The 27,675-nt window shown below is 31.9% G+C and overlaps 1 protein-coding gene and 1 long non-coding RNA gene across 3 annotated transcripts; one reads left to right on the forward strand and one right to left on the reverse strand.

The window, feature by feature from the left end:
• Window positions 1-62: 62 nt before the first annotated feature.
• On the reverse strand, window positions 63-12,630 carry LOC145330843 (uncharacterized). Its single transcript, XR_013883564.1, has 3 exons — window positions 12,552-12,630; window positions 10,793-10,868; window positions 63-180 (listed from the first exon to the last, which is right to left on the reverse strand). It is a non-coding gene; the product is annotated as an uncharacterized LOC145330843 (long non-coding RNA).
• Window positions 12,631-20,862: 8,232 nt separating this feature from the next.
• On the forward strand, window positions 20,863-27,147 carry LOC145330201 (uncharacterized). Of its 2 annotated transcripts, none has more exons than XM_080174807.1 (5): window positions 20,863-20,932; window positions 21,651-21,724; window positions 23,183-23,217; window positions 24,603-24,714; window positions 26,459-27,147. In XM_080174807.1, exons 2-5 carry the CDS (start codon window positions 21,652-21,654, stop codon window positions 26,611-26,613), a joined length of 375 nt encoding a protein of 124 aa, XP_080030933.1. In that variant the 5' UTR covers window positions 20,863-20,932; window position 21,651; the 3' UTR covers window positions 26,614-27,147. The 2 variants fall into 2 exon arrangements, with proteins under 2 accessions (XP_080030933.1, XP_080030932.1); XM_080174806.1 differs by lacking the exon at window positions 26,459-27,147 and adding an exon at window positions 25,751-26,383 and having other exon boundaries at window positions 20,881-20,932.
• The last annotated feature ends 528 nt before the right edge of the window (window positions 27,148-27,675 follow it).

The raw sequence follows: 27,675 nt of genomic DNA on the forward strand, positions 1-27,675 counted from the left end.
TAGTTATTCTTCGGATCGACTCTAATCATAGAAAAGCTTTTTAAAAATAGCTGCTTTATAATCTACTCTGTTATACTTACATCTTCTTTAAGCTGCTGAGCCTTTTTGTCAGACCTTGCTTTGGCCAAGGCGCTCTTACTCTTCTTATTTTCTTTTAATATGATGGTTTTCTCTCCCATACTAAAATAACATCAAAATTATATAAAGTAGTAAGGTTTTTTTTGTCTGAAGCTTAAAGTTTTATACATAGACATAGGTCCAAGGATGGTTTTAGACTATTTTAATTTTATTTTAAGCCTTGAGATGGTTTCAGGCTATAACTCTACCCTTTTCTGAAATGAGAAAAACATTATTGCTTTTATACCGCAAAAACTCGCTAAAATTCTTTTTCTTTATTGTTAATAAATTTACAGAATAATAAGTTTGTCACAAAAAAAAATCCGGCTTGAAATTTGAATTTATTTAATCGAGTTCAGGATGTTTAGTTTCATAATACAGATAATACATCCCAAAACACGTGCAATATTTACTTAAAATGGAAACAATCAAAAGCTTTGTTGAAGTCTAAACAAAGCATTTTCGCCTTTACCCTATTGTTAATAAGAAACCGTTTACATTATAAAACAACAATTCATTAATTATTATAAGGTTTAAAGCGTATTTTTAATTATAAAAGTAAATTTGAGGGTCATATAAATCAATAGTTTATTTTCATAAAAAAAATTATATTTTTCATTTAGTACATATTTGTAAGTAAAAAGAATTTCAGTTGTTTTTCCAAAAGGTGCCTAAGCGAGCACATTATCAAATGAATTTAAATGAATTGGAGGGTGATTTATTTTTTCTTTAGCTGAACCCATTGAAAGCTCTGCATCTGCATTGACCTGCGGGGTAGGGTACCCTTTACCCAATATAACCTATCTTAACCTAACACTAACACCCTCAATTACTAAACGATCAGCTAAAAATAAGATGTAATTTACAAACATGGCATATGGAGGTTATCAACATATTGTGCTATAATTTACATATACAATAACGAAAAAAATTTTATGTTAATTAACGGGGGTGGATTTGTGGGTATCGTTATTTTAGCCAGCTTGGAGTATCTTTTTGTTAGATAATCAGAACAGAGAGAGAGAAGGAGAGAAAGATGGAAGAAAGAGAAAGAGTGCAGAGAGAGAGAGAGAGGACAATGGGCTGTTTATTACAAAAGTCCCCAAAGTTTAAAAAAAACGTTTTCTTATTCGCCTAACAACTTTGGGGACTTTTACTGAATTTTGATTGATTGGTTTATTAAGTTGAGTGTTTAAACTTTTCAACCACTAATTGTAATCTAAAGAAAAGGTTATAAATGAAGAGTACATCAATTTAGCGGCCCTTTAGATCCCTTGGTATAAGAGGTGTAAAGAAAGACAAGCCGAAAGTGAAAGAGCATTACAGACGGAAGGACAGAAACAGTAAATTATAGCTTAGCCTGGCTTCTATAAAACGTAACTGACGAAGCCCAATCTGTACCACTTTTGCACCACTTTTAATTCCTGTGACGTCATAAAATGAAGGAGATGAGAGGAGAAGTGGGAAAGAAAACCCCTAAAAAAAGAGATGGAGAATATGACGTCACAGGTGGTACAGATTGGGATTCGTCACGTAACTGAATTGAAGCAAATAATCTGTTGAACTTTTGAGAATACAAAGTTAATTCTGCGGGTATAGCAGTTTCTTCGGCCTAAGAATTAATAATACTCATAACTTATATTTTATCATTTAATTAAAGTACCAGGATGTCTCGAGTAGCTAAGGATTTTGCTAAACGCTGGATATATAGGGTTCTGCCTACAGAGAAGCTTCTTATAGGTTCAGGTTTACATCTATTTCGGGGCCAATTGGGGGAGGGTATTCCCCTAAAATACTTTTCCATTTAAAAACTAAAATTAAAAGTGAAATACAAAGGTTTGTTTATATACTAGAGTAAAACAATAGAGGGGGAAGAGTTAAATAACTGTATGTCCCCACTCCGAGGTCTCTGTTCCAAAATTCAATTGGGTCACAGAAAATCAACCAATTGCGTCGGGAACATTAACACAGACAAGTCGTTACAAAAGAGCAGAAAGCAATTTGATAGCAGACAATAAAGATCCCTGATAGGGGGATCCAGGTAGTTGTCTGGTTAAATATCTATACTTATAATTTTATTGTTTATTGTCCCATTTTAAGAAACACTTTTTTTTACTAAAAATTAAAGTTAAAGAGAATTCCTTAAGCATAAGATCCGTTTCATTCATAGTACCCGTTTCTGACATCATTCAATTCTAGTAAAATAATAACATCACTTCTCGTATTCATTCGAATCCGGTGGATAGGAACCGGTTCTCATCCATACGAAAAAAAACTATGTCTAGCATCGTATTATTTCCAGCTTTCTACGAATATAAAAATGTACAATCATAAGATTAAAACCAGTTGTTTTAGCTCGTGCCTTCGGCACCTCGGGGCTATAAAACTGGTTTTAATCTTATAATTGTACATTCAAAAATATCCGCGGAAAGCCGTTTATAATACGATGCGAGAAGTAACTAGTACAAGCGACGCTTATTTATTATTTAAAATGTCCGTGTCTACGTCTTAGACGTTTTTGGAGACAGCGCAAAATGGCACCAAAAAAATGACGTTATAAAGAGTCCAGTATACATTGTAAAGGTAAAATTTATACTCGCCTCTCATTGGTTATTTTATCGTATGACGTTATTTTTTTGGTGCCATTTTGCGCTGTCTCACGTTTTTGGGGGATTTTCATAGCTAGACTGCGGATTTTTTTTGTCATGATTCTCATAATGGATGTAAAAAATTACTTAAATGGGCATGCTTACAAAAAAAACTATTTATTTATATACATAGTTTCGTGATTCTTATTGTATTAAATCATAATTTTTTCTTCTTTATTTTAACCAGGGAAAAGGGAATGATATTCTGACAAACAATTCTTAAGAATAATTTACTCACAACCCCCTTCCCCTTTTCCTCCTCTTCTTACCCACCTCTCTTCAATTATAAAATATACTTCCAAATACTTTAAAAGATTTCGTGATTTTTTGAAGAATTGAATGTTAGAATAGCTACCCCTATTTTAACTCTATCTCTTATGTATGACCACTAAACATCTTTGTATTAATTTATGAATGTTGTAATTCTTGTTAAAGGTCTAAACATGAATTTGATGATTATCTGTCTTTAAATTGTTTCTTAATTATTCCTTATCATTCAAGGATTTACCATTAAAAAAGTCAAGTCATTAGGACAAATATATATACTAAAATAAAAGTAACATGATATTTGTTTGTCTGTGCATATGAGTAGAGAGGGGTGAAGCCGCTAGTTTTATATAAAGTAAAGACTTCACTTAAAACAATAATGTAAAATCTTTAAAAATCAAAAAAATAAGAAGTAACTTATTAAAAAAGAAAAAATAATGAGTACACTTCTGGGGTATAGTCCTTTCTACGACATCCCTCCATAAGGAGCGATTTTTCACAGTAGCTTTTCTCCTATTTCTAGCCCCTGCGGGGGGCTCTAACCCTGCGGGGCCAATTACCTAACCCTGTTGGGCAATCACCTAACACAATTAACCTAACCTAACCTAAAATAACCTATAAAAAGCCATTTTAAAAATACGAAGAATCGCTCCTTATGGAGGGATGTCGTGGAAAGGACTATACCCCACTTCTGTTATAAAATTGTGAAATAACTAAAGTTTGAAAGTTTTAAGTTGTCAAAGACTGTTCTTCTGCAAATTTTCTTATATAAATAAAACAAGGAGATTATCATCCCAAAAAGTAAAGCTATATAAATCAGAAACTGATAGAAACACAAATTCAAATTCTAAAAAACTTAGAAATAATCATGAAAGCTTTATATGTATATATGTTTTTAAAAATGTATAAGACAGACTGTACATACAGACGGACATTTCGAGTTAAACAGTAGCTTCGCTTCTAAATTTTTTGTTTGTTATTAGTAATTTCAACATTCAAGTTCTATTGCATAATAATTTAGTATAGAACATATTTTGTATGTTGAAATAACTATTTGCCTATAATAAATTGAAGCAATGAATATAAAAAGTTGAAAACTATGTTAAACAATGTTTTTCTAAATATGACAAGAATGATATTCTGCTTTGAATTAAATCAAATTTTTATTTAACATTTTCTGTTCGCTTCGCGCATCCGGCAAATTTCTGTGAATGCGCCCATGTATATTTTAAAAAAAACAAGAATGGCATCATCCATAAATTCAAAGCTCTAAAATCAAAACTAACGAACATAAAAGCCTGTAGAATGACAAGACATAATGAACAGACTATTGAATGAAAAGTATATACAAAATCTTTATAATAAAGTAACAGGATGTGTGTTTGTCTATCGGTTTGTCTGTTTGTCTGTCTGTTTGTTTGTACCGCTGAACCGATCGGGTTCTCCTTAACAGGGTAGCTTCTCATAGGTCCCGGGAAGGTTTATAACTATTTTAGGGGAGGGTACAACCACCCTCCCAAGAGAAATCACAAAAAAATTTTCGTATAGAGACTTAAACGCAACATAGATATGTATCGTAGAGACTCGAATGCAACATAGAAATGTTACGTATTATTTTTAAAAAATATTTAAAGTGCCACTAGATGCCTCTAGGGGCATAGCCGCTAGTTATATATAAACTTATATAAGCAAAATTAGATGACTAAAAGGATAATTATATCATAAAAAAGATTGTTGTCAAAAAAGTAAAAAATGGACGCACGGACTTTCTTATAACGGTTATAGAGTTACTAAGCTTTCTAGCCAGTACCTAATTGTTAGAGGATTTTTATATCAAAGTTTGAAATCGATAGGACAATTCCAACATGCCTTAATAACCAAAAGAGCTAAATGTTACTTACGAATAAACGTACGTACATACCCTATTTGTAAAAAAAAACGTCGACTTTAAAAAAAAGTAAATAATAATTTCTCTATAAAACCTATTTTTCCATTTGTAGCTTTGCCTGTTGCCTCTTCTTCACCTTGGTGGTGGGGGGGGGGGGGGGGAGGGGTGTACCTACCCTCAATCACAAGTGTCTTTATTTTTTATATTTTTGTTTCTAGGAGCCGTTTATAAGTTCTTAGTGTATATAGTGTCACTTTAGATTTTTAGACTTTTAGTAATTAAAACCAAAAGCAAAGCAGTAGATAAGAGTAGCTTTGCTGCTGTATTATAACAAGGATGACAACATCCATAAAAGCGAAGTGCTGAAACGGTAGGACAAACGGACACTTGTGTAGTGTCAGAACTGAATAATCAGAATATAAATGTATATGAGTCGATGAAAAATTGTAAGTAAATTTGTTGAAAAACTGCTTGATACTAAATAATGTTTATGGACATACTTACATTTTTAGGACTTAATTATAGTGTTGCTTCGCTTATAATATTGTACTTTATTGTCCCAGGAATAAGTATACAAAAAATCAGATCAGTCGGATAATTAGATCATATAAAAATTTGTTATTAAAAAAGTAAAAATTAACTTGTTTAAAATGGACGTACGGACATTTTGGTAATGGTTATAGAGTTGCTACGTTTTCTAAATCGTACCTAACTACTGCAGGAATCACCATGCAAAGTTTGAAATTGATAGGACAATTCTAACATGCCTAAATTAACGAAAAAAGCTTTCCGTTACGGACGGACGGACATATGGACGGACCGACCCTAATTATAGAAAAGCTTCGCTTTTAAAAATAAGAGAAAACTAATCCAATTATAATAATTATCCTTAAGAGAACTATTAATTGGAGGGAAAATAAAACAAGGATGACAATATCCATAACTTGCAAAGCACCAAAAAATAATCGTGGATGGGAATATTTATAAGGTAATTTAAAGAACAGATGTTTATATCAAGAATGAATTTAGTAAAAAATGATTACAAAATTTTCAACATGTATTTTTATATTTTTAAACATTTATATTTTTAAACATACTGGATGCTCATTGATATAGGGACTCCTAACAATAAAATTCAGCAATGTATCTTGAATAGAAGTCGAGAAATCACATTTCCCACATTGCATTACAGACTGAAGGACTAAGGGAATTACAGAGTAGCTTCGCAAGTAAAAATATACAATAACAATTACTAGAAGGAGAAATAGACTGATTATTAATATTAGATAGTTTTATTGCTTTCTAAAACTGTTTTTATACAAGACTTTTGTAAGAATTAGACCGAAAACGGTCATAGAATTGTAGATGTATAATATATCTTACCCTATCCTATATTTATAGGAGAAAGTATTGTTGATTTAATTTTCATTGTCCTCTCCCTCCTGGGACATTTAAATCAGGAATAAGGTATAACCAACAAGCAAAATAAATTTAAAATAATATTTGGGGGGGGGGGCAAATGGAGAGGTCGTCAATTTTACGATGTGTTGCCCCCCAACGACAGCTGAAAACACATATAGGTTTCGTGATTTTCTTCCGAATTAATTTCGTTATTGGTATGAGCTGCATTTAAATAAAGACTTTGAACGTTATCGTTCTTGTTTATATCTTTATTGCATTTCAAGATGGTTATGTAATATAGAGCTGCCTACACTCAAGACGTACATATGGATACAACTAAGGAATATAGGAATAAGTTTATTTTGTCACTTTAGCATGTCAGCCAGGGATATAGAGATGGGACAAAGGATCTAAAATTCATTTTCTTGGCTGTCTTAGACTTTGGGTACTGGATCTGTGTATAGTCCCTTTCGTGGCAAAGCCTCTTAAGGAGCGTTTCTTCGTATTTTCACAGTATCTTTTCTCCTATTTTTAGTCCCTGTGGGGAGCTCTAACCCTGCGGGGCAATCACCTAACCCAATAAAACCTAACCTAACCTATAATAACCTATCAAAAGGCATTTTAGAAAATACGACGAATCGCCCACTAAGGGGCGTTGTGACGAAAGGAACTATAGCCCTAGATCTAATACAACTTATTTTTGGCTACTTCTTATTTTTGGCTAATTTTAAAGGCTCTGGGGACTAGCGCACGTAATGCCGCTAAAATTGTTATAATCCAAGCAGACAAAGATCAATGAAAATAATCAACAGTGTAAACCACAGTACCAAAAAACCTGTACCTACTGCTGCTATATAAGATGCGCGACATCAAATTTAAGAACTAATATGCACAACTAATATGCACAACTAATATGCACAACTAATATACAATCAAAAATTTATATTCTCAAAATTTTTCAATCTTAATGGTAAAGTGATTGGTTATGATCGATAATACAGAAATTAGCACATGTTAACATTATGGACCATAGCAATAAAAGTTTATAATGTTTAGAATTATGGAAATTTAATCAGGGCTCGGCAGCCGCTCCTGAGCCGCACATAAACCTCAAATTAAAACACGCTTGAGTGCAAAAAAAAATCCGAAAAGATGGATTGTTTGTTTAGGGACAGGTTTAGACATCCACCTGCATTTTACAATTTTAATATGAAAATTTCACTGAGGCTTACACGCAGCTGCCGAGCCCTGAGTTATACTTACGTAAGAGCAGAAGCGTGCATAATTGGGTTCTATCCACCCCCCGACAAAATTAAGGTGGGTGGATACACCCCCTTTTATACACCCCCCCTTAAAAAGGGTCTACACCACCCTAAAACAGCCAAGGGGAGTGTCACTGCATAAGAGTGTGTAAAAGCATAATTTATTTTGTTAAAATACCTTCATTTAAAGCCCTGCATCTTATTGTACATTCATGTTTTCTTTATCCGGCTGGTTTTGGCACATATGAATTATTTAAAATGATTATGTTTTAGAAAAATATTATCCAATTATTGTACAAAAAGTGTACTTGGTAAGAATACTTTTTGTCTTATAGAAGCTAAAAATTTCTATATTTAGGATAGGTCTGTGTGTCTATTCGATATTAAATTAATTTTGAAATTTTTATTTTATTTTTCGTAGAAAATTGTCTTTAATACGATGAATTTTCAGTATAGTTGAGAACAGGTTCTAATAATAATCGGTTTCGAAGCCATACTGGAAAATCAGTTAGCTTTTCTGTAATTGGGGCGAACTGTTGTAATATATAAGCAGCATATAATGACTTTAATCAAGTTCTAAAAATGAAAATATGTCTTTATACAGTATCCTGTTTTGCGCAATGTGGCAACAAATATATGTACAATTTTGTTTGAACTTATAAATTAAAATTATATAGTTATTAAGCTGTGACACTCTACAAGTGTTAACGTTTGTTTCCCTGCCGTCTGATTTTATATTATCGCTTTTATGAACGTTGTCATCCTTCTTGTGATGAAATTTCAATTAGGTGATTTCTAAAGGGTGTGCAAAAAAAATGCGGATATTTTTAAAATTTAGATTGCGCGGCTTGTGTTAAAAGTAGAAAAATGTTACGCATATGTTAGAATCGTTAGGAAGCCTACTTTTGTGAAATATAAAAACGATTCCTCTGCTACGTAAAGTTTAGGAGCGATGTGGTAAAATGTCCCAACTGCCTTAAAACTTGACTTGCGAGTAAATCATTAAAGATTATAGTATATAAAAAATACGTACCTTTTTAAAATTCAAATTGCGCGGCTTGTGTTAATAGTAGAACAACGTTATCCATACCATTAGAACCGCTATGAAGTCTATTTTATGGAAATATAAGAACCATTACTGTGCTACTTATAGTTTAGGAGCTACGTAGTAGAATGTCCCAACAGACTTAAAACTTGACTTGTGAGTAAATCATTAAAGAGAAAAAAAGGGTGTGCAAAAATGCAGACATTTTTAAAATTCAAACTGCTCGGCTTGTGTGAATAGTAGAAAAATGCTACGTATATCCTTAGAACCGCCATAAGCTCTATTTTTTGGAAATAAAAGTACGATTTTTGTGCTATTTTTAGTTTAGGAGCTGTATTGATAAATGTGAGAAAATTTTTTTTTTAGTTTTAAGTCAGTTGAGACATTCTACCACATAGTTCATAAATTATACGTAGCACATGAATGGTTCTTATATTTCCAAAAAATAGAGTTCATAGCAATTCCATAGGTATGCAAAACATTTTTCTACCATTAACACAAGCCGAGCAATTAGAATTTTAAAAATGAACGTATTTTTATTTGCATAACCCTTTGATTTAATCTTTAATGATTTACTCGCAAGTCAAGTTTTAGGCCAGTTTGGACATTTTACCACATAGCTCCAAAACTATACGTAGCAGAGGAATCGTTCTTACAATTCCAAAAAATAGACTTCCTAGCGGTTCTAAAGATATGTGTAACATTTTTCTACTATTAACACAAGCCGCGCAATTTCAATTTTAAAAATGTCCGTATTTTTTTTTGCACACCCTTTAGTATGATTAGAAATTATGTAATAAACGTAGGAACTCTATGACTACGTGTAAAAAAAAGTTAAATTAAAAAAAATTGTATGTCTGTCTTTTTGTACCTATATTTTTTTTTATTCTAGATTTATGTTAGATTCGCCATAGAAAACTAATTCAAACAAAAAAAATTTTAATACTTTTTTAAAAAAATGCATTTTCTAATGATGTAATAATTGTTTTTTTTTTAGTTCTTTATTAGAAAGGTAAATTACACAAATTTTGACAATTTTAATCATATACATAAAATAAACAAGGATGATTACTTTTAATTTTAGGGAAACAACGCAAATTTATTTTAGAAAATATATTTGAAGGTTAATTTCCCCTCCTTAAAATAAATGAGAAAATTTTCCAAGACCCATTGTAAATCAATCTTTGTAGTAAACAAAACCATTGAAAAAACCCTAATCTTCTCAGGAATCCGTAAAACTTTCTAGTGCATGTAAGAATGTCAATGTTTTTTGTTGTTAGTGGAAACATTACCTCAATGTTTTTAATTTTGTATTGAGTCTACCAACATCAAAAAGACTTGTAGAGAAGCTTATACAAACAAGGATGATAACATCCATAAAAGCGAAGCACTGAAACGGTAGGACAAATGGACATTATCACTTGTAAAGTGTTTGAACTAAATAATCAGAATATAAAAGTACAAGAGTCGAAGCAAAATTGTAAGTAAATTTGTTGAAAAACTGCTTGATACAGGATAATGTTTATGGACATACTTATATTTTCAGGACTTGATTATAGAGTTGCTTCGCTTATAATATTGTTCTTTGTTGTCACAGGAATCAATATTCAAAAAATCAGATCAAACGGATAATTAGATCACATAAAAATTTGTTGTTGAAAAAGTAGAAAAATCATCATGTTTAAAATGGACGTAAGGACATTCTGGTAATGATTATAGAGTTGCTACGCTTTCTAAATCATACCTAACTACTACAGGAATCACCATGCAAAGTTTGAAATCGATAGGACAATTCTAACATGCCTAAATTAACGAATAAAAGCTATCTGTCTCGGACGGATGGACGGACCGACCCTAATTATAGAAAAGATTCGCTTTAAAAAAAATAATAAATAGTTGATTTGGTATGTTCAGTTGTTCTTCTAGTTTACAAGAAATCAAGGATAACAACATCCATAAGCTAAGCTCAACAAAACATGCAATTCCACAATTAAGTAACAGTTCTTTTAGTATTAATAGCAGCTATATACCTTCAACATCTGGGGGAGGAAGAAGGTTTCAATACTCCATTATAATTGATGTTTGGAGGGTAATCCTTCCCCTTTTTTCACCACCTAAAATTCCTTCTACCCCCAGGTAAATCTCTGTACACGTCCGGTTTTACCTGAGTAGTTTGAAAACTTTGTTGTTGTTGTATCTCTTGGAGTACAGCTTGAAGTCTCGTTTCTGGTCATCCCCAGCTGAAAGATAGTATATTTCGATATTTTCGTATATTTCGATATTTTCGTATATTTCGATATTTTCATATATTTCGATATTTTTGTATATTTCGATATTTTCTATTATTTATTAAATTATTATGCGAATATTGAGCTTTATTTTGGTTTAGATTTAATATTATAATTACACCCATCCAAAGAATAATATATTTTTGAAACTATTTGGTCTGGAAAATATTTAAAATATGATATACATATATGTCGCTAAAATATCATCAAAACAAGGATGACAACATCCATAAAAGCGAAGCACTGAAACAGTAGGACAAACGGACATTAAAATTTGTATAGTGACAGAACTGAATAATCAGAATATAAATGTATAATAGTTGAACCAAAATAGTAAGTAAATTTGTTGAAAAACTGCTTGATCCAGGATAATGTTTATGGACATACTTACATTTTTAGGACTTGATTATAGAGTTGCTTCGCTTATAACATTATACTTTGTTGTCCCAGGAATTAATGTACCAAAAATCAGATCAATCGGATGATTGGATCACATGAATATTTGTTGTTGAAAAAGTAAAAAAATCGACATGTTTAAAATGGACGTACGGACTTACTGGTAATGATTATAGAGTTGCTACGCTTTCTAAATCGTACCTAACTACTACAGGAATCACCATGCAAAGTTTGAAATCGATAGGACAATTCTAACATGCCTAAATTAACGAATAAAAGCTATCTATCTCGGACGGACGTACGGACGGACCGACCCTAATTATAGAAAAGCCTCGCTTTTAAAAATTATCATCCCCACTTGAGGAGCTGGGAGTTAAATTCGAAAACTCAATTTTCATTTTAGACTTAAAAAGAAAAATTGAAACAAATTTTTTTTGTGGGGAGGGGGGGGTGTGGAGGTAGGTCCCCCCACACACATCCAAAGGCTGCAAAAACCCCTATTTGACCGAAATTTGTCATTAATTTGTTTACTTGTTTAAATATCTGAATATTTATCATTTTCTAACTGATATATTAATAGTTAGCAACCGCAGTTAAAAAATTCGGCGGCTCCGAATGCGCTTGAAGGAGAGCTTGAAATTAGCGAAATATAGAGAAAGAATTTAGCATTGACATTTAGCAGACACAAAGTAAATTATGGAGGATCTACGTCGACTCTAAAAATACGCATTAATTAAATTTAAATCAAACACCTAGTTAGACAAGTTAAAGGATACAAAAAAAATTTAAAATCAAATATAAAACAATAATGGTATTTTCCCACAAGACACGTATTATATTAATTTACGACGCAATTACCTTATATAAACAAAAAAATAAAAGCCTAAAACCTAAAACCCGAGACCATAACGTATTATTAAATTATGGTTTTTAAAAGCTATTGTAAAAATACGATGAAACCCACTACTTCGTTTTCTTTCCATGGCCCAAAAAAACTTAGCATTTTTTTAAAATTTTAGTCCCTACCAAAATGTTTATAGATGTCAACGCTTTTGGCCTACCTATACTATTGACGTCATAGTAGATTGAAAGAGAAAGGGAAGGGTGAAAGAAACCCCCTAGAAAAGAGTTGGGGTATAGGGTATTTCCTGCCGTCAATAAAATAGGTGGCCAAAAGCAGTGACATTTATCCCCACTGTGCTAGAGCACTATAGACAGCTACGAAAAAAAACTACATACATAAAAATGCTGGAGCTGGCATTTTTGGTGCCGCTTCTTCAAACTCTTCCGTCATTTTTGATTATATTTTGATAGGTCTTCACACACAAAAAAGATTAAACAGTAATAGTTATTTCTCGCATCGTATTATAAACGGCTTTCCGCGGATATAGAATGTACAATTATAAGATTAAAACCAGTTTTTTAGCCCCTAGGTGCCGTAGGCACGGGCTAAAAAAAGCTGGTTTTAATTTTATGATTGTACGTTTCTATATTCGTAGAAAGCTGGATATAATACGATACGAGACATAGTTTTTTCGTATGGATGAGAACCGGTTCCTATCCACCGGATTCGAATGAATACGAGAAACAATTATAACATTATTTGAGAAACAATCCAGGAAGGGAGGGGACATTGGCCTGTTATTTACACTAGTAAGTTTTAAAATCACGTTTTCTTAAATCAAATTTTGATTGGTTGGTTATTGGCTAGCAATTATTCTAATCTATAGGAGGGGTAATTTTTGTTATCATCATTGGGGATGTACATCAATTTAAAGCCATTTGTCTTATCTATTGAGATCCACGAAAACTTACAAAAAAAAATTGCATAAAGGAAAAAATACATTCAAATATATGAAATGAACGAGTGATAGCTCATCATACAAGAAGCGCGCCATTAAAATTAAATAATGAATCAAATGCAAAGATTGGCTCAATATGCATGTAGTTCTTACACGTGAAGTTTTTTTAAATTTATTCTATGATAATAATCTTTTATTTTCATTCAATTAGTTAGAATAAAAATAAAATCAAAAGAAGTTTTTTTTAATAAATGTAAAACTACTCCAAAATTGACTTATTTGATTAAAATTAAATTCAGCATAAATGAATATTTACATCCCAAGGTATTGAATGATCGGGCGACAGCAAAAACTTTGGGTCAAATGCAGTTCACGATAAAATGATCCTGGTAACAAATATGTCTAAAAATCAATGCAGTTGACCCAAAACTTTTGGTAGGCTACTCGTTTAAGATGATGATCTGGTGATTTCCCAAAAAGTGTCTATATAGCTTATTTTTGATCAAAATTTATAATCCTATTATATAATGAAAAAAGTTTTTTTTTGTCTGAAGCTTAAGATCTCAATTACTACTGAAATGATTGAGATATCCATATCAGATAAGGTTTACATAGGTCTTATGGTGGTTTTATTCAGATTCATGTCTTTGTATGGTTTTAGGCTACTGTTTTGCTTCTCACTCTCCCTTTGAATATAGAGCCCCTAAATGCTACAGCCGCTAGAAAATATATAAAGAGGGTCAGAGTTTTTCCCCCTATGACTTAATCATGCGGTAGGGGGGGGGGGGGGGTATGCCTACGGTATCCTTCCCTGCAGGGCTGCCCATTATACATTTTAACCTAACTTAAGAATAGACTTACTAAAATAAAAAGTAGAACAGAATAAAATTCATTTACCTCATAATCTTTAGGACGGACAGACAGACATTGTGAGTTGAAATAGCTTTGATATTTAACAAGGATGACAACATCCATAAAAGCGAAGCTCTGAAACGGTAGGACAAACGGACATTAACACTTGTGTAATGTCAGAACTGAATAATCAGAATGCGAATGTATAAGAGTCAAAGCAAAATTGTAAGTAAATTTGTTGAAAAACTGCTTGATACAGGATAAAGATTATGGACATACTTACATTTTTAGGACTTAATTATAGAGTTGCTTCGCTTATAATATTGTACTTTGTTGTCCCAGGAATGAGTATACCAAAAATCAGACCAATTAAATAATTAGGTCACATACAAATTTGTTGTTAAAAATGTAAAAAAAATCAACATGTTTAAAATGGACGTACGGACATTCTGGTAATGATTATAGAGTTGCTACGCTTTCTAACTCGTACCTAACTATTACAGGAATCACAATGCAAAATTTGAAATCAATAGGACAATTCTAACATGCCTAAATTAACGAAAAAAACTATTTAAAAAAGTAGAAAAATCAATGTGTTTAAAATAGATGTACGGACATTCTGGTAATGATTATAGAGTTGCTACGCTTTCTAAATCGTACCTAACTGCTAAAGGAATCACCATGCAAAATTTGAAATCGATAGGACAATTCTAACATGTCTAAATTAACGAAAAAAGCTGTCCGTTACGGACGGACCGACCCTAATTATAGAAAAGCTTCGCTTTTAAAAATGGTAGATTAAGATAAGCAAAACTGGACAAAACGGTTTGAATTTTAATAATGCCTTTTCGTTACTTGCTACCTTTGATTTTTATAATCCCTGTTAACCAAACAAAAAATCTAAAATTGAAAGTATCAATTATGAAAGAAGCCATTTTAAGGATATTCAAAAAGTTTAAGTTCCTTATTCAAGCATAAAAAAATCACGTACATTAATTTTTGTTTAAAAGTTATAAAAGTAATTTATTCTAAAATCACGTAAATACCCGTTTCAATCTAAATGTATTTTGCGCAAAATCATTATATTAATCAATAGTGAAAAAAACATTACGAAATTTTAGTCGACATAAAATTCTTCAAGGACAGATATTTCTATAAGTTACACAAGCGGCTGCGCCCCTAGCATCCAGAGGCTCTATTCTAAAGGATAAATAAGGGCAGAAAAATAGCTTAACACCATACCCAGACTTTATCTATAAAGTAAAATAGCCTAAAACCACCTCAGGACCAATAGGAAGCAGCTTCAATGTAAAGGAGAACCATATTGGGTCAGTGATTAGCAAGATCCTTCGCTACAGACAAAAAAAAGCTTATTACTTTATATAATAAGATAAAAAACAAGGTCTAGTACTTCCAATAATAGCGAAGCTGGTTGATATCATAAGCTAATACAAGTGCTTACAATAAGTGAAAGAAAAAAAAAATTTAAAATAAATAAGAAACACATGAGGTTTTTTTTGAATTCTCCTTATTTGCTGGTTACTTTTTTAACAACAAATTTTTTATTTGATATATTGATTCATATGACAATATACAGACAAAACAATATACAGACAAAACAATATACAGACAAAACAATATACAGACAAAACAATATACAGACAAAACAATATACAGACAAAAAAAACCTTACTACTTAATTTAATTGGATTGTATACAACAGATCATTTAATATGCAGACAAATATTTATGTATTCCAAAACATTTAAAATTTAAGGGATTGCCTTCAGATGAAAGATTCCCACATTCCCTGTAACCGGGTGACAGAAGGACAGACAGACAGCAACACTTATAGAGTAGCTTCGCTTCCAAATGATCACAATAAATGTGTTACATAAATACTAAATGGATATGACAATGGCCGATAAATTGACACACAACCTCAATGCTAATACACAAAATTATCCCTCCTGTAGGTTACAAATAGAGATTAAAACATTTGGACACTCAGCTTTAATGAATCAACCAAGCAAAATTCAAAAATGTCACTCAAATTGTTGTACAAAGGAATAAGAAAACGTCGTTATAAAACTTTGGGGAGTAGTGTTATAAACAATCTAATATCACCTCCCTCCCATCAAAATAGTTATAAACCTATGAGAAGCTACGTTCTAAATATCGGTTCAGCGGTTAGAAAGATTTTTCGGTATAAATAGACAGACAGACACAAGATAGACATGTATCCTATTACTTTTTTCTAAACTTGTTATTCACTAGATATAAGATACTGGTACTAACAGAAAGAATAATTGTTTCTAACTATTTGGTAATATTCATAAAAAGTTGATAACTATGGAAATAACTTATTCGGTTTTCTTAGAAAAAATTATTACTTTTTGTTTATAGTTATTTAGGCAGGTTTATTAGTAATTATTCTCATGGTTAAAATAAAATGTTAGAAAATTAAAATTTTTATTTGTAAATGGATAAAGACACTCAAAAATGAGACATGTGGCAGTGTCATAAAAATGAGTGACTTTATCCATTTTTTTTAGAGGTTTTCTTTCCTTCTTCTCCTCTCGTTTCCCTCATTTTAATGACGTCACATGTCTGATTTTTGAGTAACCTTCTCCATTTGCTTCTATTTTGCCTGAGCATCCTAAAAAATAAATAACCCAACAAAATTATAAAGGATAGTACCCCTACCCTCTAACAACTCTGAATATTATTTCTAGCGGTTTAAGAGATCTTTCGGGACATGCAAACACGCAAATAACTTAGTACTTTATAAAATAGTATAATTGTTCTTTTTTCTAATAAACCAGGAAATGATAATTAATTTGGGACAATAACTTTTATTCTAATGACCTTTACTAACTTTTTAAAAAGCGTAGCTTTTCCACATTTTTAGTGTTCGTGTGAGTACGTTCAAGACAGTTTTAATCGTCGTCCTAGGGATTTAGAATCTTGTGAGGATTCCTGTAGCAATTAAAATAATTTCTTAGCAACTCTAAAACCATTTAAAATATGTTACTTTTATTAGAGTAAAACATTATAGAGGGAAAGGGTTTAATAACTGTATCTCCCCATCGCACTGTCCTTGTGCCCACTTTCAATTGGTTCATTGAAACAGCCAAGTAGCAGAAAATAATTTGGTAGCAGACTAATAAGGTTATTGAAAAAGGAAGGGAGGTAGTTATCTGTGTATACATCTATACTTTAGATCTGTCACTTTTGTAACACTAAGTATGATAATTCTTACAGCATTTTTTAATGGTGATTACTAGAACAACAGTGCACTAAAATCCGTAGAATCTCTATAAATTGGTTATCCTATATATAAGAAATTCTACGACAATTTAAATATTGAATTTTATTTATTATTTAACTTCGCCAAAATGAAAAGATCTACTTAAAGAAAATTTGGATAAAGTCCCTTTCGTGGCAACGCACCTAAAGGGTCGATTTTCGTATTTTTCACAATACCTTTTTTCCTATTTCTAGCCCCTGTGGGGGGTGGGTCTAACCCTGCGGTGCCAATTGCCTAACCCTGTGGGGCAATCACATAACCCAGTATAACCTAACCTAACCTAAAATACCCTATAAAATGCCATTTTAAAAATACGAAGAATTGCACCTTAAGGGACTATTCTCGAAAATTTGATTTTAACAAAATACTGAGCTTCGCTTTTATGGTTGTTAACATCTTTGTTTTTATAAAACTTTGTCGAACCAAATTAGGGAAAGTAACTCTATTTTCATTCAATTAATTTCCAGTGTAGCTTCGAAACCGATTAATTTCCGATGGATTAGATCTGGTTATCAACCATACTGAAAAATTATCGTATTATTGACAATTTTCCACGAATATTAAAATAAAAATAAGAGAAAAATACCAGTTTTGATATCCGTGGAAAGGTGTCTACAATACGACGCGATAAAGAACTATTCAAATTTTGTAGTAAAAAATACAAAAGCAGATTTTTATTTTCGTTACTGAAAATTATTGATAAATCTAATAAAATATATGTATTTTTTTGCTGGGCAATTTGGTATAAACCAACAATATCCTGTAAAAGTTTCATGAAATTGTAACAACATGAGTATGTAGGCATTTATTTTTTTGGAGTGGGGGGGGAGTTAGGGGTTTTCCACCCCCAAGAAAATAGCCTAAACCACCACCACAGGACCAGTAGATATAATACCTGAACATTAGAACCCAATCGGTTCAGCAGTTACTGAGATCTTAAGCTTCAGACAGACAGACAAACATACTTCTACTTTGTATTATAGATAGGGTATAGCATAGTTATTCATCACATCGTATTATAGACAGTTTTCTGTGTATAGTAAAATGAAAAAGATTTAAGATTAAGCTTACAAAACTGCTATTAATTTTATCATTTTCATTCAATTATTCATAAAAAAAAAATTTCTATAATATGATACAATACATGATTTTTAGGTGTGGCTCAGAACTGGTTTTAATTTAGTAATAAGCAGGTAAAAAAAAGTTTCGAAGCCATAAACTTACCAAAACCACTAGTTATAAAATTATTCGATTATATGATTAAATGTATGGACTCATAATTATGAAATTAAAGTCCCATTGTTTTTTTATTTCACCATTTATATCTTTGACTAGCGGCTTCGCCTCTAGCCTCTAGGGGCTTTGCCCCAAGAGGATTAACCAACCTGATTTTTTTTGGGGGTGGGGGGTATTCGACTCCCTATTTTAATTTTAATCTTACAAAGAAAATTTTATGGAGGGGTTGGGGTTGTCCCATTCTCAAAGAAAATAGCTTAAAACCATCACAGGACCAGTATGTATATTCCCTGAAGAGTAGAGCCCAATCGGTTTAGTGGTTACATGGATCTTAAGCTTCAGACAGACAGACATTGCAAAGTATTTGATTATTCCATAAGTTGATGGAAGTGGTAATATAAACAATTTTTGGTAGACAGACAGTGATTTTTAACTTTTATAGAACACAATTTGCGTGTTAAAATGTTCAATTCTGGTTGTTTTTTAAGTTGACCCCACGCAATTATTTCATGAAAATAGGATAGGATAATGGCCAATCAATTCATGTACATTATACATTCCTAATGATGAGACACAAAATAACGCCTTTTGCAGATTAAAATTAGTGGTTGAATCGTTTGAACACTCAACTTAAGGAATTGACCAACCAAAATTCACTAAAGTCTCCAAAGTTGTTAAGCCAACAAATAAGAAAACGTTATTATAAAACTTTGGGGACTAGTGTAATAAACAGCACATTCCTTGTGGGTGTTGGCTAAAGGGAGTTAGCACTCCCTTTAATTTCATGAAGGATTTGTTAATTTTAATTTGCAATTTAAAATATTATGTTAAAAAATTGCTTTAAAAATATTCTGTGTAAAATTGTAAGGCTAGTAACCCTTGCTTCTTTAACCCTTACAGATCGGGGGGGGGGTCATATTGACCCCCCCCTCTAGTTTTTTCAATGTCATTTTTTTTGTAGGTGAGATAGAGAGTTGTGACTTCATGACTTTTTAAGTTTAGTAATTATACGTCGGCAAGAGTTGATTTTATTAGGATATCTGGTCTGTGTCGGTCGTGGTGTCCGGTCAAAGTCGGTTGGGTAGCACAAAAATTTAAAAAAAATTCTAAATAAATCTTAATTTCTACATTATGACTTTTGTGTATAAGGTAGAAACCTAAATTTTTTTTGGTGAATACTGACCTTATGAGAAAAGTGGTTTTATGACCGTTTGACCGCACCCTGACCGACTTTATGACCGATTTTTGTCCGGCTTTTACTACAGACATATATCATGAATATCGTGGCTTCTATTACAGCTAGAGACCTAAAATTTTTTTTGGTAAATCCTTCAGCAACAGTAAACAGATAAAAATATTAATTGGTGCCGCCAACCGCCGTTTTACCGCCGTAACCGCCGAAAATGGCGGTTTCCGTTATTTGCCGTTTTTCGGCGATGATCAGAAAAAGTATTTTTTTTTATATGAAAAATAAAAGTTCGTCCTAAAATTTTGTCATCCTAGCTGCAAAATTGGCCGCTCTACAGCTGTTTTAAAATTTAGCGGCTGGCCGCTAAAAAGCGGCTAAGGAGCGGCCTGACTGCTATGACTAGAAAAAGTAATTTTCTCTAAAAATACACATGAATCACCAGAAAAAAATTTTACGTCTTTATCTGTAACAGAAGCCGAGATAGAGGGGGGGGTCAATATGACCCCCCCCCCGATCTATTAAGGTGGGAATTGGGGCCCGATCTGTAAGGGTTAACAACATGTAAACAAGGATGTCCGACCTGAATATACAAAATATAAATTATCCGTAAATTTTGTTGCAAAACTTCCTAAATACAGAATTCCGTTTATGGACAATGACATACTGACATTTTTAGGACTTGATTATAGAGATGCCTCGTTTATAATATTGTTCCTTATTGTAAAAGGAATCTGTCCTCCAAAAATCAGATCAATTAGATGATTATATCCCATAAAAAAATGTTGTTGAAAAAGTTTAAAAATCATCATGTTTAAAATAGACGTACGGACATTCTTCTATATTATACCTAACTACTACAGGAATAATCATGCAAAGTTTGAAATCGATAGGACAATTCTAACATGCCTAAATTAACGATAAAAGCTATCCGTTATTGACGTACGGACGGACCGACCCTAATTATAGAAAGATTCGCTTTTAATAATTATTTTATTGGTAAATTACTCTAAAAAGTCAAGTATTGCGTATTTTTAATCCATAAAGATCAAAGATAAAATAAAAAAAAGTATCCTTAGACTACAAATTACTCTTTTTTATTTCCCCCCCCCTTCCCGCTTCAACACCAAGTCTCCATTCCCTTTTTTTATGCCACGTAACAGTTGAAGCATATAAAATTGAAGTCAGGTTTGGATTGGTTTATCATTTGAAACCAGACATTCTTACCTAACAAGTAGGTTTAGTTTTAATTACATTTAAAGATATTTCTATATTAGAAGTTTTACTTATACAAAAAATATGATTCTACTAATCTTTTTAAAAAAATTTTAAAAGACTTTGTTTTTAGCTTAATTTTTCACAGGATTTTTTCTTAGTGACATTATTGAAATTTTTTTCACAAATTTTTTAAAAAATAGTGTCTTTATGAAACATTTTAGTATTAAGATTGTATATAAATACATGTATATTAATTGGAAAATTTCTAACTAATTATTCATTATTCATTAACAAAATTTGGATGTTAGTAAAGCATTTGATAGAATAACTTTGAAGACCTACTTACTTAAAGATATATTATCATCTTGTGAAAGAAATTCTTGTAGAAGGCATCGTTTTTAATGCATAGTTGGGATGGGTAATCTGTTTTTAAAGAGGGGAGTAAATCTATTATTAAAGTAGATAGGTTTTTTTGTAAGTAGCTTATATTTTGATAACTTCTGAACCGATTGAGTTCTCCATTTTAGTAATGCTTCGCATAGGTTGCAGGTGCCTTTAGACAATTTTTTTAGATTCAAGATTTGGGATGGTCTCGGGTGATTTTCTGCTCTTACCTACCCATTCAAATATAAAGCCAGTCCTCGATGCAGGGACGCACTCGCTTGGAACATATCCACTCTCTCAATACACTTAGGCAGCCGTTTTATAGATCTTAATAACACATTCATTATCAGAATGAAGTTGATGATTGTTGTCTTCGTTTCATTGGTTGCTGCGAGCTCTGCCCTTGTTCTTCCCAATGGGCCAGGTAATTACATATTTATTAGAAATGTTCTATTCTTTTCAAACTTTAATATTTCTTTAATAGTACTGGGTACTAGTGTAACAGATCAATGTCCCCTTCCTACCTGATGGTTACTTATGTATATAATTTTTGTAAAGAAGGCGTCTTAACTTTTTTGCTTTTTATTTAAGATAGCTAGTCGGTGTTTTTAGTAAGTAGTAGATGTAAAATTGTCCATAAAATTTAGATATGCATTCGGTTTTTTTTGTAGACCTTTTATTTTTTAAGTAATTTAAGTTTTAAAAAAAAGTTAAGTCGGTTTAAGGTACCAAATTGAAACAAAAAAAGAAAAAAAATAGCTATAATGAACAAAAATAGTAAGATCTTTAATTTGACACCTTACTTTTTTAATTCTGTTGAGTAATTGTTGAAAAAATCAATTTTTTTAACCTCGATGAACAAAAACTTTGAAATGATTTATATCCTGAAATAGACATAAAAATATGTATTTATATATTAGAATGAGAAAATTATTACAAATCCATTCTATGCAAAATTGAAAAAAGTAATGAAAATGAAAAATTGTATTATATTAAAAATGGCCAAAAATATTATACATTAAAGACAACCTTTACTTTCATTATTCAGCTGTGAATTAATTTAGCCCAATCTCAATTTCTATTTTACATTTGTTTTGTTATGAAATTAATATTTAAAGTAATACTTTTTTACGATGTATTTTCTTTATTATTTTTTAATTAAAGTATTTGATTTTTGTTCTAAATGATCATCAATAAGACATCTAAAATGAATGACCCTCTTTAGATGAAAATGGAAGTTGAAAGCTAGAAAAAAAGTCTATATAAGTTACCTTTACATGGCAGAAAGAAATTGAGACATAGCTTAAGTAAGTGTTGCCAGTAATGTTATAATATTTTGGCAATTATCATATAATTTTTTTTCATAGTTTATTTAATTAAAGATCTTACTATTTTTGTTCATTATGGCTATTTTTTCTCTTTTTTTTCCGTTTTATTACCTTAAAACCGACTTAATTTTTTTTAAAACTTAAATTACTTAAAAAATAAGAGGTCTACAAAAAAAAACGATTGCATATCTAAATTCTATGGACAATTTTACATCTACTACTTACTAAAAGCACCGATTAGCTATCTTAAATAAAAAGCAAAAAAGTTAAGACGCCTTCTTTACAAAAATTATGTAAGTAACCATCAGGGAGGAAGGGGACATTGATCTGTTACACTAGTACCAAATGTTTTATAATAACGTTTCTTGACAACTTTGGGAACTTTCACTGAATTTTGATTGGTTGGTTGATTAATATTAGTGTCAAAATGTTTCAACCACTAACTGTAATCTAGGTAAGGGGTAATTTTGTGTACCATCATTGGGGATGTACTTAAATTTATCGGTCATTGTCTTATCCCTTTAGATCCCTTATGATATTTATATATTTTTTAGTTCCAGAGGGTCGGCACCTGCATTCCAATCTTGCGGTAAGATTAATATTTCAAAAGGCAAGCTACTCTATAATTCACTTTCTCTGTCTGTCCGCCAGTTCATTAACAACCATAACGCTAAGGGATAAATTTGGTTTTCTCAGCAGCTATTTAATGTAGACTTCAGTTTTTTTTGTGAAGATACCCTATACCAATGAAAATCCAGTATATAATTCACTTGGTCTGCTGGTCTATCCGTAATACAATCAAAGATGACAACATCCATAAAGGCGAAACTTTGAAATGGAAGGACAAACGAACATTAACACTTGTAGCCTAAAAGAGCTAACAGTTCCAGACGGACGGACGTATGGACGGACCCTAATTATAGAAAAGATTGCTTATAAAAATAAAGTAGGAATATATGTAAAAGGTTTCGTGGTTTTTAAAAATATTAATGTTTAAATCTCCGTCCATCCATGATTATTTGTGCTTCGCTACTTATGGATTTTGTCATTCTTTTTTTTCTTTAATTATTGCTCTGTAATCAACAATTCTATAGTCTATTGCAGGAAGGTTATTGGGCTGTTTAATCATTATTGGCTCAACAACTTTGGGGACTTTATTGAATTTTGAGTGTTTGGTTCATTTAGTTGAGTGTCCAAAAATTTCAACCAATTATTGTAATCTACAGAAAGGGTTATTTTGTGTATCATCAATGGGGTTGCACATCAATTTATCGGTCATTGTCTTATCCCTTTAGATCCCTGAGTCTGTATTTGTATCAAATTTTTTTGGCCATTGAAATATTCGGAAGCTGATAGTGTCTATAAAAAATGACGTCATGCTGACTTACCATTAGTCAATTCAAATTGGTAATTTTGTCTGTGTATTGTCCTATCATTGGTCATTTGTATTTTATGACGTCATTTTTATAGGCAAAATAAAGAGCTTCAAATATTTGCCTTACAAAAATTATGGATTTTTATATTCTTTTGACAGCTTATCTATACAAGCAGGATTAGATGTCCAGCTGTTTTACAGCTTTAATTGCCGAAAATTGGGCAGCTTAAGTCTGATATTCACGAAGCGCTGGAAAGTGTCATGTTTGACGTCATAAAAATACGTCTAAATCCATCTCTTTTTTAGAGGTTAACTTTCCCACTTCTCCTCTCATCCCTCCCTTTTAGACATGTTTTTATGACGTTACACATGACACTTTCCAGCGCTTCGATATTCACAGAATCTGTCTACATTCAAGATGTGACGAAGCCCAATCTGTCCTTCTTTTGATTCCTGTGACGTCATAAGAATGAGTGAGATGATAGGGAAAGAAAACCCCTAAAAATGAGATGAGTAATCCCTCATTTTTATGACGTCACAGGAATCAAAAGTAGGAAGGACAGATTGGGCTTCGTCGCAAGATGTTTATAACTATTAAGGCCGCTGATGTTGTTGCACTGTTCTATGAGGAACGTATTGTGGAGGTGGATAGCAATGATGCTGTACCTCTGTATGCTAACCCTTCTGCAGATCAAGACGCCAACTCTAGAGGTAAAAACCCGAGAGCGGCAGCCGCGTGTCAGTCGCACATAAGCCTCTGGCCGGAAATCAACCTTTGACAATTTTAGAAATTAGTTGGAAGGCTAAATCTGACACATGGCAATAGCTCTTTTTAAGAAAAATTTCAAATAATCCAAACGGGTTTGAATTTGAGGTTTAGTCGTGGCTGACGCGCCCTGTAAAACAATCAATTAATCATTATGAGGTAGGGAAGGGAATTAGATAATTTCACTTAAAAATTAACTTAGGCCTGATATACGATAATCGATTAATGGATTGCACGATATTTTGGTGTTTTGTGAATGATAATGAGTTATTGCCATGTGTTCCAATTTAGAGTAGTTTTTTAAAAAATCTATCCAGTATTTTTGTTGGCACCATTATAAACCAGTGATGGGGCATTGAACTGGAAATTAAGCTCGTTTTTTAACAAGTTATCTATAGTGTCTTAAAACATTGATGAATTTTCTTTAATCTTGATTATTGATAAAAAAAAATATCAGGTTTCGAACTTGTCAAACAATGATTTTAATCTACAGAAGGGATAATTATGTTTCTCGTATTCATTCGAATCCGGTGGATAGGAACTGGTTCTCTTCCATACGAAAAAACTATGTCTAGCATTGTATTATATCCAGCTTTCTACGAATATAAAAATGCCTTCGGCACCTCGGGGCTAAAAACTGATTTTAATCTTATGATTGTACATTCTATATCCGCGGATCTCCATTTTGTCTTACCCACAAAGATCGCTGTAGTTTAGAATAAGGTTTGGCCGGATATCCGGAAAATATCCGGCCAATTTCAATATTCAGCCGGATTCTGGGTATTGAAACTATCCTGATACCGGTTATCCGGCTGATTTTTAAAGCTAAATATATCCGGTAATTTGCCGGATATCGAACGTTTGCCAGATATTCGGCCTGATATCCGTCATTATAAATCAGCCGGATATCTGGTATCCGGTCAAAAAAGTATCCGGCCTAAACCTAGTTTAGAATTTGGCTAATGTCGAATTAATTTTCAGCCAAACGTGCAACGGTGGCGGTCATTTGCGCTGAATACAAATACACGTTGAGAAATGGCGACAGCTGTAGACAACTTTGCTCCTCCACTTTCTCTGATGTCGACTATTCAAACTACTTTAGATACAATAGAAAATGCGAATGTTGTGCCTATCTTTAAGGCCAGATCGTTAATAGTTATTTATCGCATAGTATTATACACAGCTTTCTGCGGATTTTAAAATGAAAAATTATAAAACTAATATCAAAGCTGGTATTAACTTTATGATTTTTACTTAAATATTCGTAGAAAATTGTCTGTAATACGATGCTATACATGATTTTTCAGTATGGCAGAGAACCAGTTCTTATCTAGCGCATATTAAGCGGTTTCGAAGCCATACTGGAAAATAGTTTCACAATAACTGTAAAAAAAAATTTTTGTTCCAACTTTTAAGAATACCCCAAAAATATTAAAAATACTTTCAAAATTACCCCTAAAATAGCTCAAAATAATTACAAGATATAAACTTAAATAATTCCTGGGTTTTTTTTACTGATTTTTAGACTATTAATTGATTGTTAACCATTGAATGTTCTGTGTCATTTGATCTAATAGAAATAATTGCTCAAAAATAAATTATATTAAAATTAAATTGTCTTTTTTTCTTAACTTTTATATTTTATTTCGAGGATTTTTAATGATATTCATTTAATAATATCTTTTTAAGGCAAACGGCAGACAGTATATGGCTTTTGTGTAGAATTCAAGTACACCCTAAGAACTGGATCCAACTGCCGCCGCTTGTGTACTTCAACCTGGTCGGATGCTGACTATTACAACTTCTATAATTCTGGCAAATGCGAGTGCTGTATTTATGTATAAACTGCAGGATGAATCTAAATGATTACTTAATCGATTAAAGTTAAACCTTTAGGGTAGAGGCACAAAGTGTATGAAAAATAAGCCATGTGACGTCATAAAAATGAGGGAGATGAGAGGAGAAGTGGGAAAGAAAATCCCTAAAAAAGAGATGGATAAACCCTCATTTTAATGACGTCACATGGCTGATTTTTTTTAACACTTTGTCCCTCTACCTTTTTGGCACATGTAAGAAAAGAGGAAACTAAGAATAAAAAGCGACTAAAGTACTCAAAATGAACCGCTATTTTTTTCTTTAGCACTGCACCATACTGAAAGTGAGTTTTCTTTATTTTAAAATAGGTCTTTTTCTAATAAAAAGTAAAAAATATAGAGCTGCATTTTGAGTATTTTAGTTGCTTAATAATCATAGTATCATATTTTCTTTTGAGTGCTTAAACTTACCGTTTCTGTTCCTATACTAACAACAATGCATTTAGAAATATTATTATCATAAATGATTTAATTTGATTTTTTTAAATAAATGTCCAAAATTAATTTTTTACTTTTAATTTAATCTGAGGTCGATTCTGAAAACAGTAAAAGTGTCTGACTATGACGTCAGAAAAAATTAACAATTAACCAAAGAAAGCCAGTATTCACAATGGTAAAATATATAGCGGCCTCTCATTGGTTAATTGTTAATTTTTTCTGACGTCATAGTCAGACAGTTTTACTGTTTTCGTGGATTCTTATTTTTTTTATTAAGGGTTCAGCAGTGACATCCGCTCGTTTGGAAATAGAATATGGAACCACGACAAAAAATTAAATAATCCGTAGAAAAAATTGCAATAACATCCAAAAGATGGCACATGAATTAATCATTAAACCCCTTCAAATAAAAAAACACACATTAGATTACTCCCTCAAACATTAGAAACCCCTCATTTTACCCACCTCAAAAAAATTGTTTGACGTCCTTATCAACATATTATATTCATGGTATAGTGAATAGTATCACTCTTGTCTGCATATTGCACCTATTTACTCAACCATTTCATTTAATACATCTTTAAAAATAGCCCT

The sequence above is a fragment of the Acartia tonsa genome, chromosome 10 (assembly GCF_053477335.1).
Source record: "Acartia tonsa isolate MP-2025a chromosome 10, ASM5347733v1, whole genome shotgun sequence".
In the NCBI taxonomy this organism is placed as follows: Eukaryota; Metazoa; Arthropoda; class Copepoda; order Calanoida; family Acartiidae; genus Acartia; species Acartia tonsa.

Coding starts and splice junctions, on each gene's coding strand:
- LOC145330201 (XM_080174806.1), top strand. CDS start 21,652: ATGAAGTTGATGATTGTTGTCTTCGTTTCATTGGTTGCTGCGAGCTCT. Junction 23,218..24,602: donor ACCTGCATTCCAATCTTGCG/GTAAGATTAATA, acceptor ATAACTATTAAG/GCCGCTGATGTTGTTGCACT. Junction 24,715..25,750: donor TCAAGACGCCAACTCTAGAG/GTAAAAACCCGA, acceptor ATTAATTTTCAG/CCAAACGTGCAACGGTGGCG.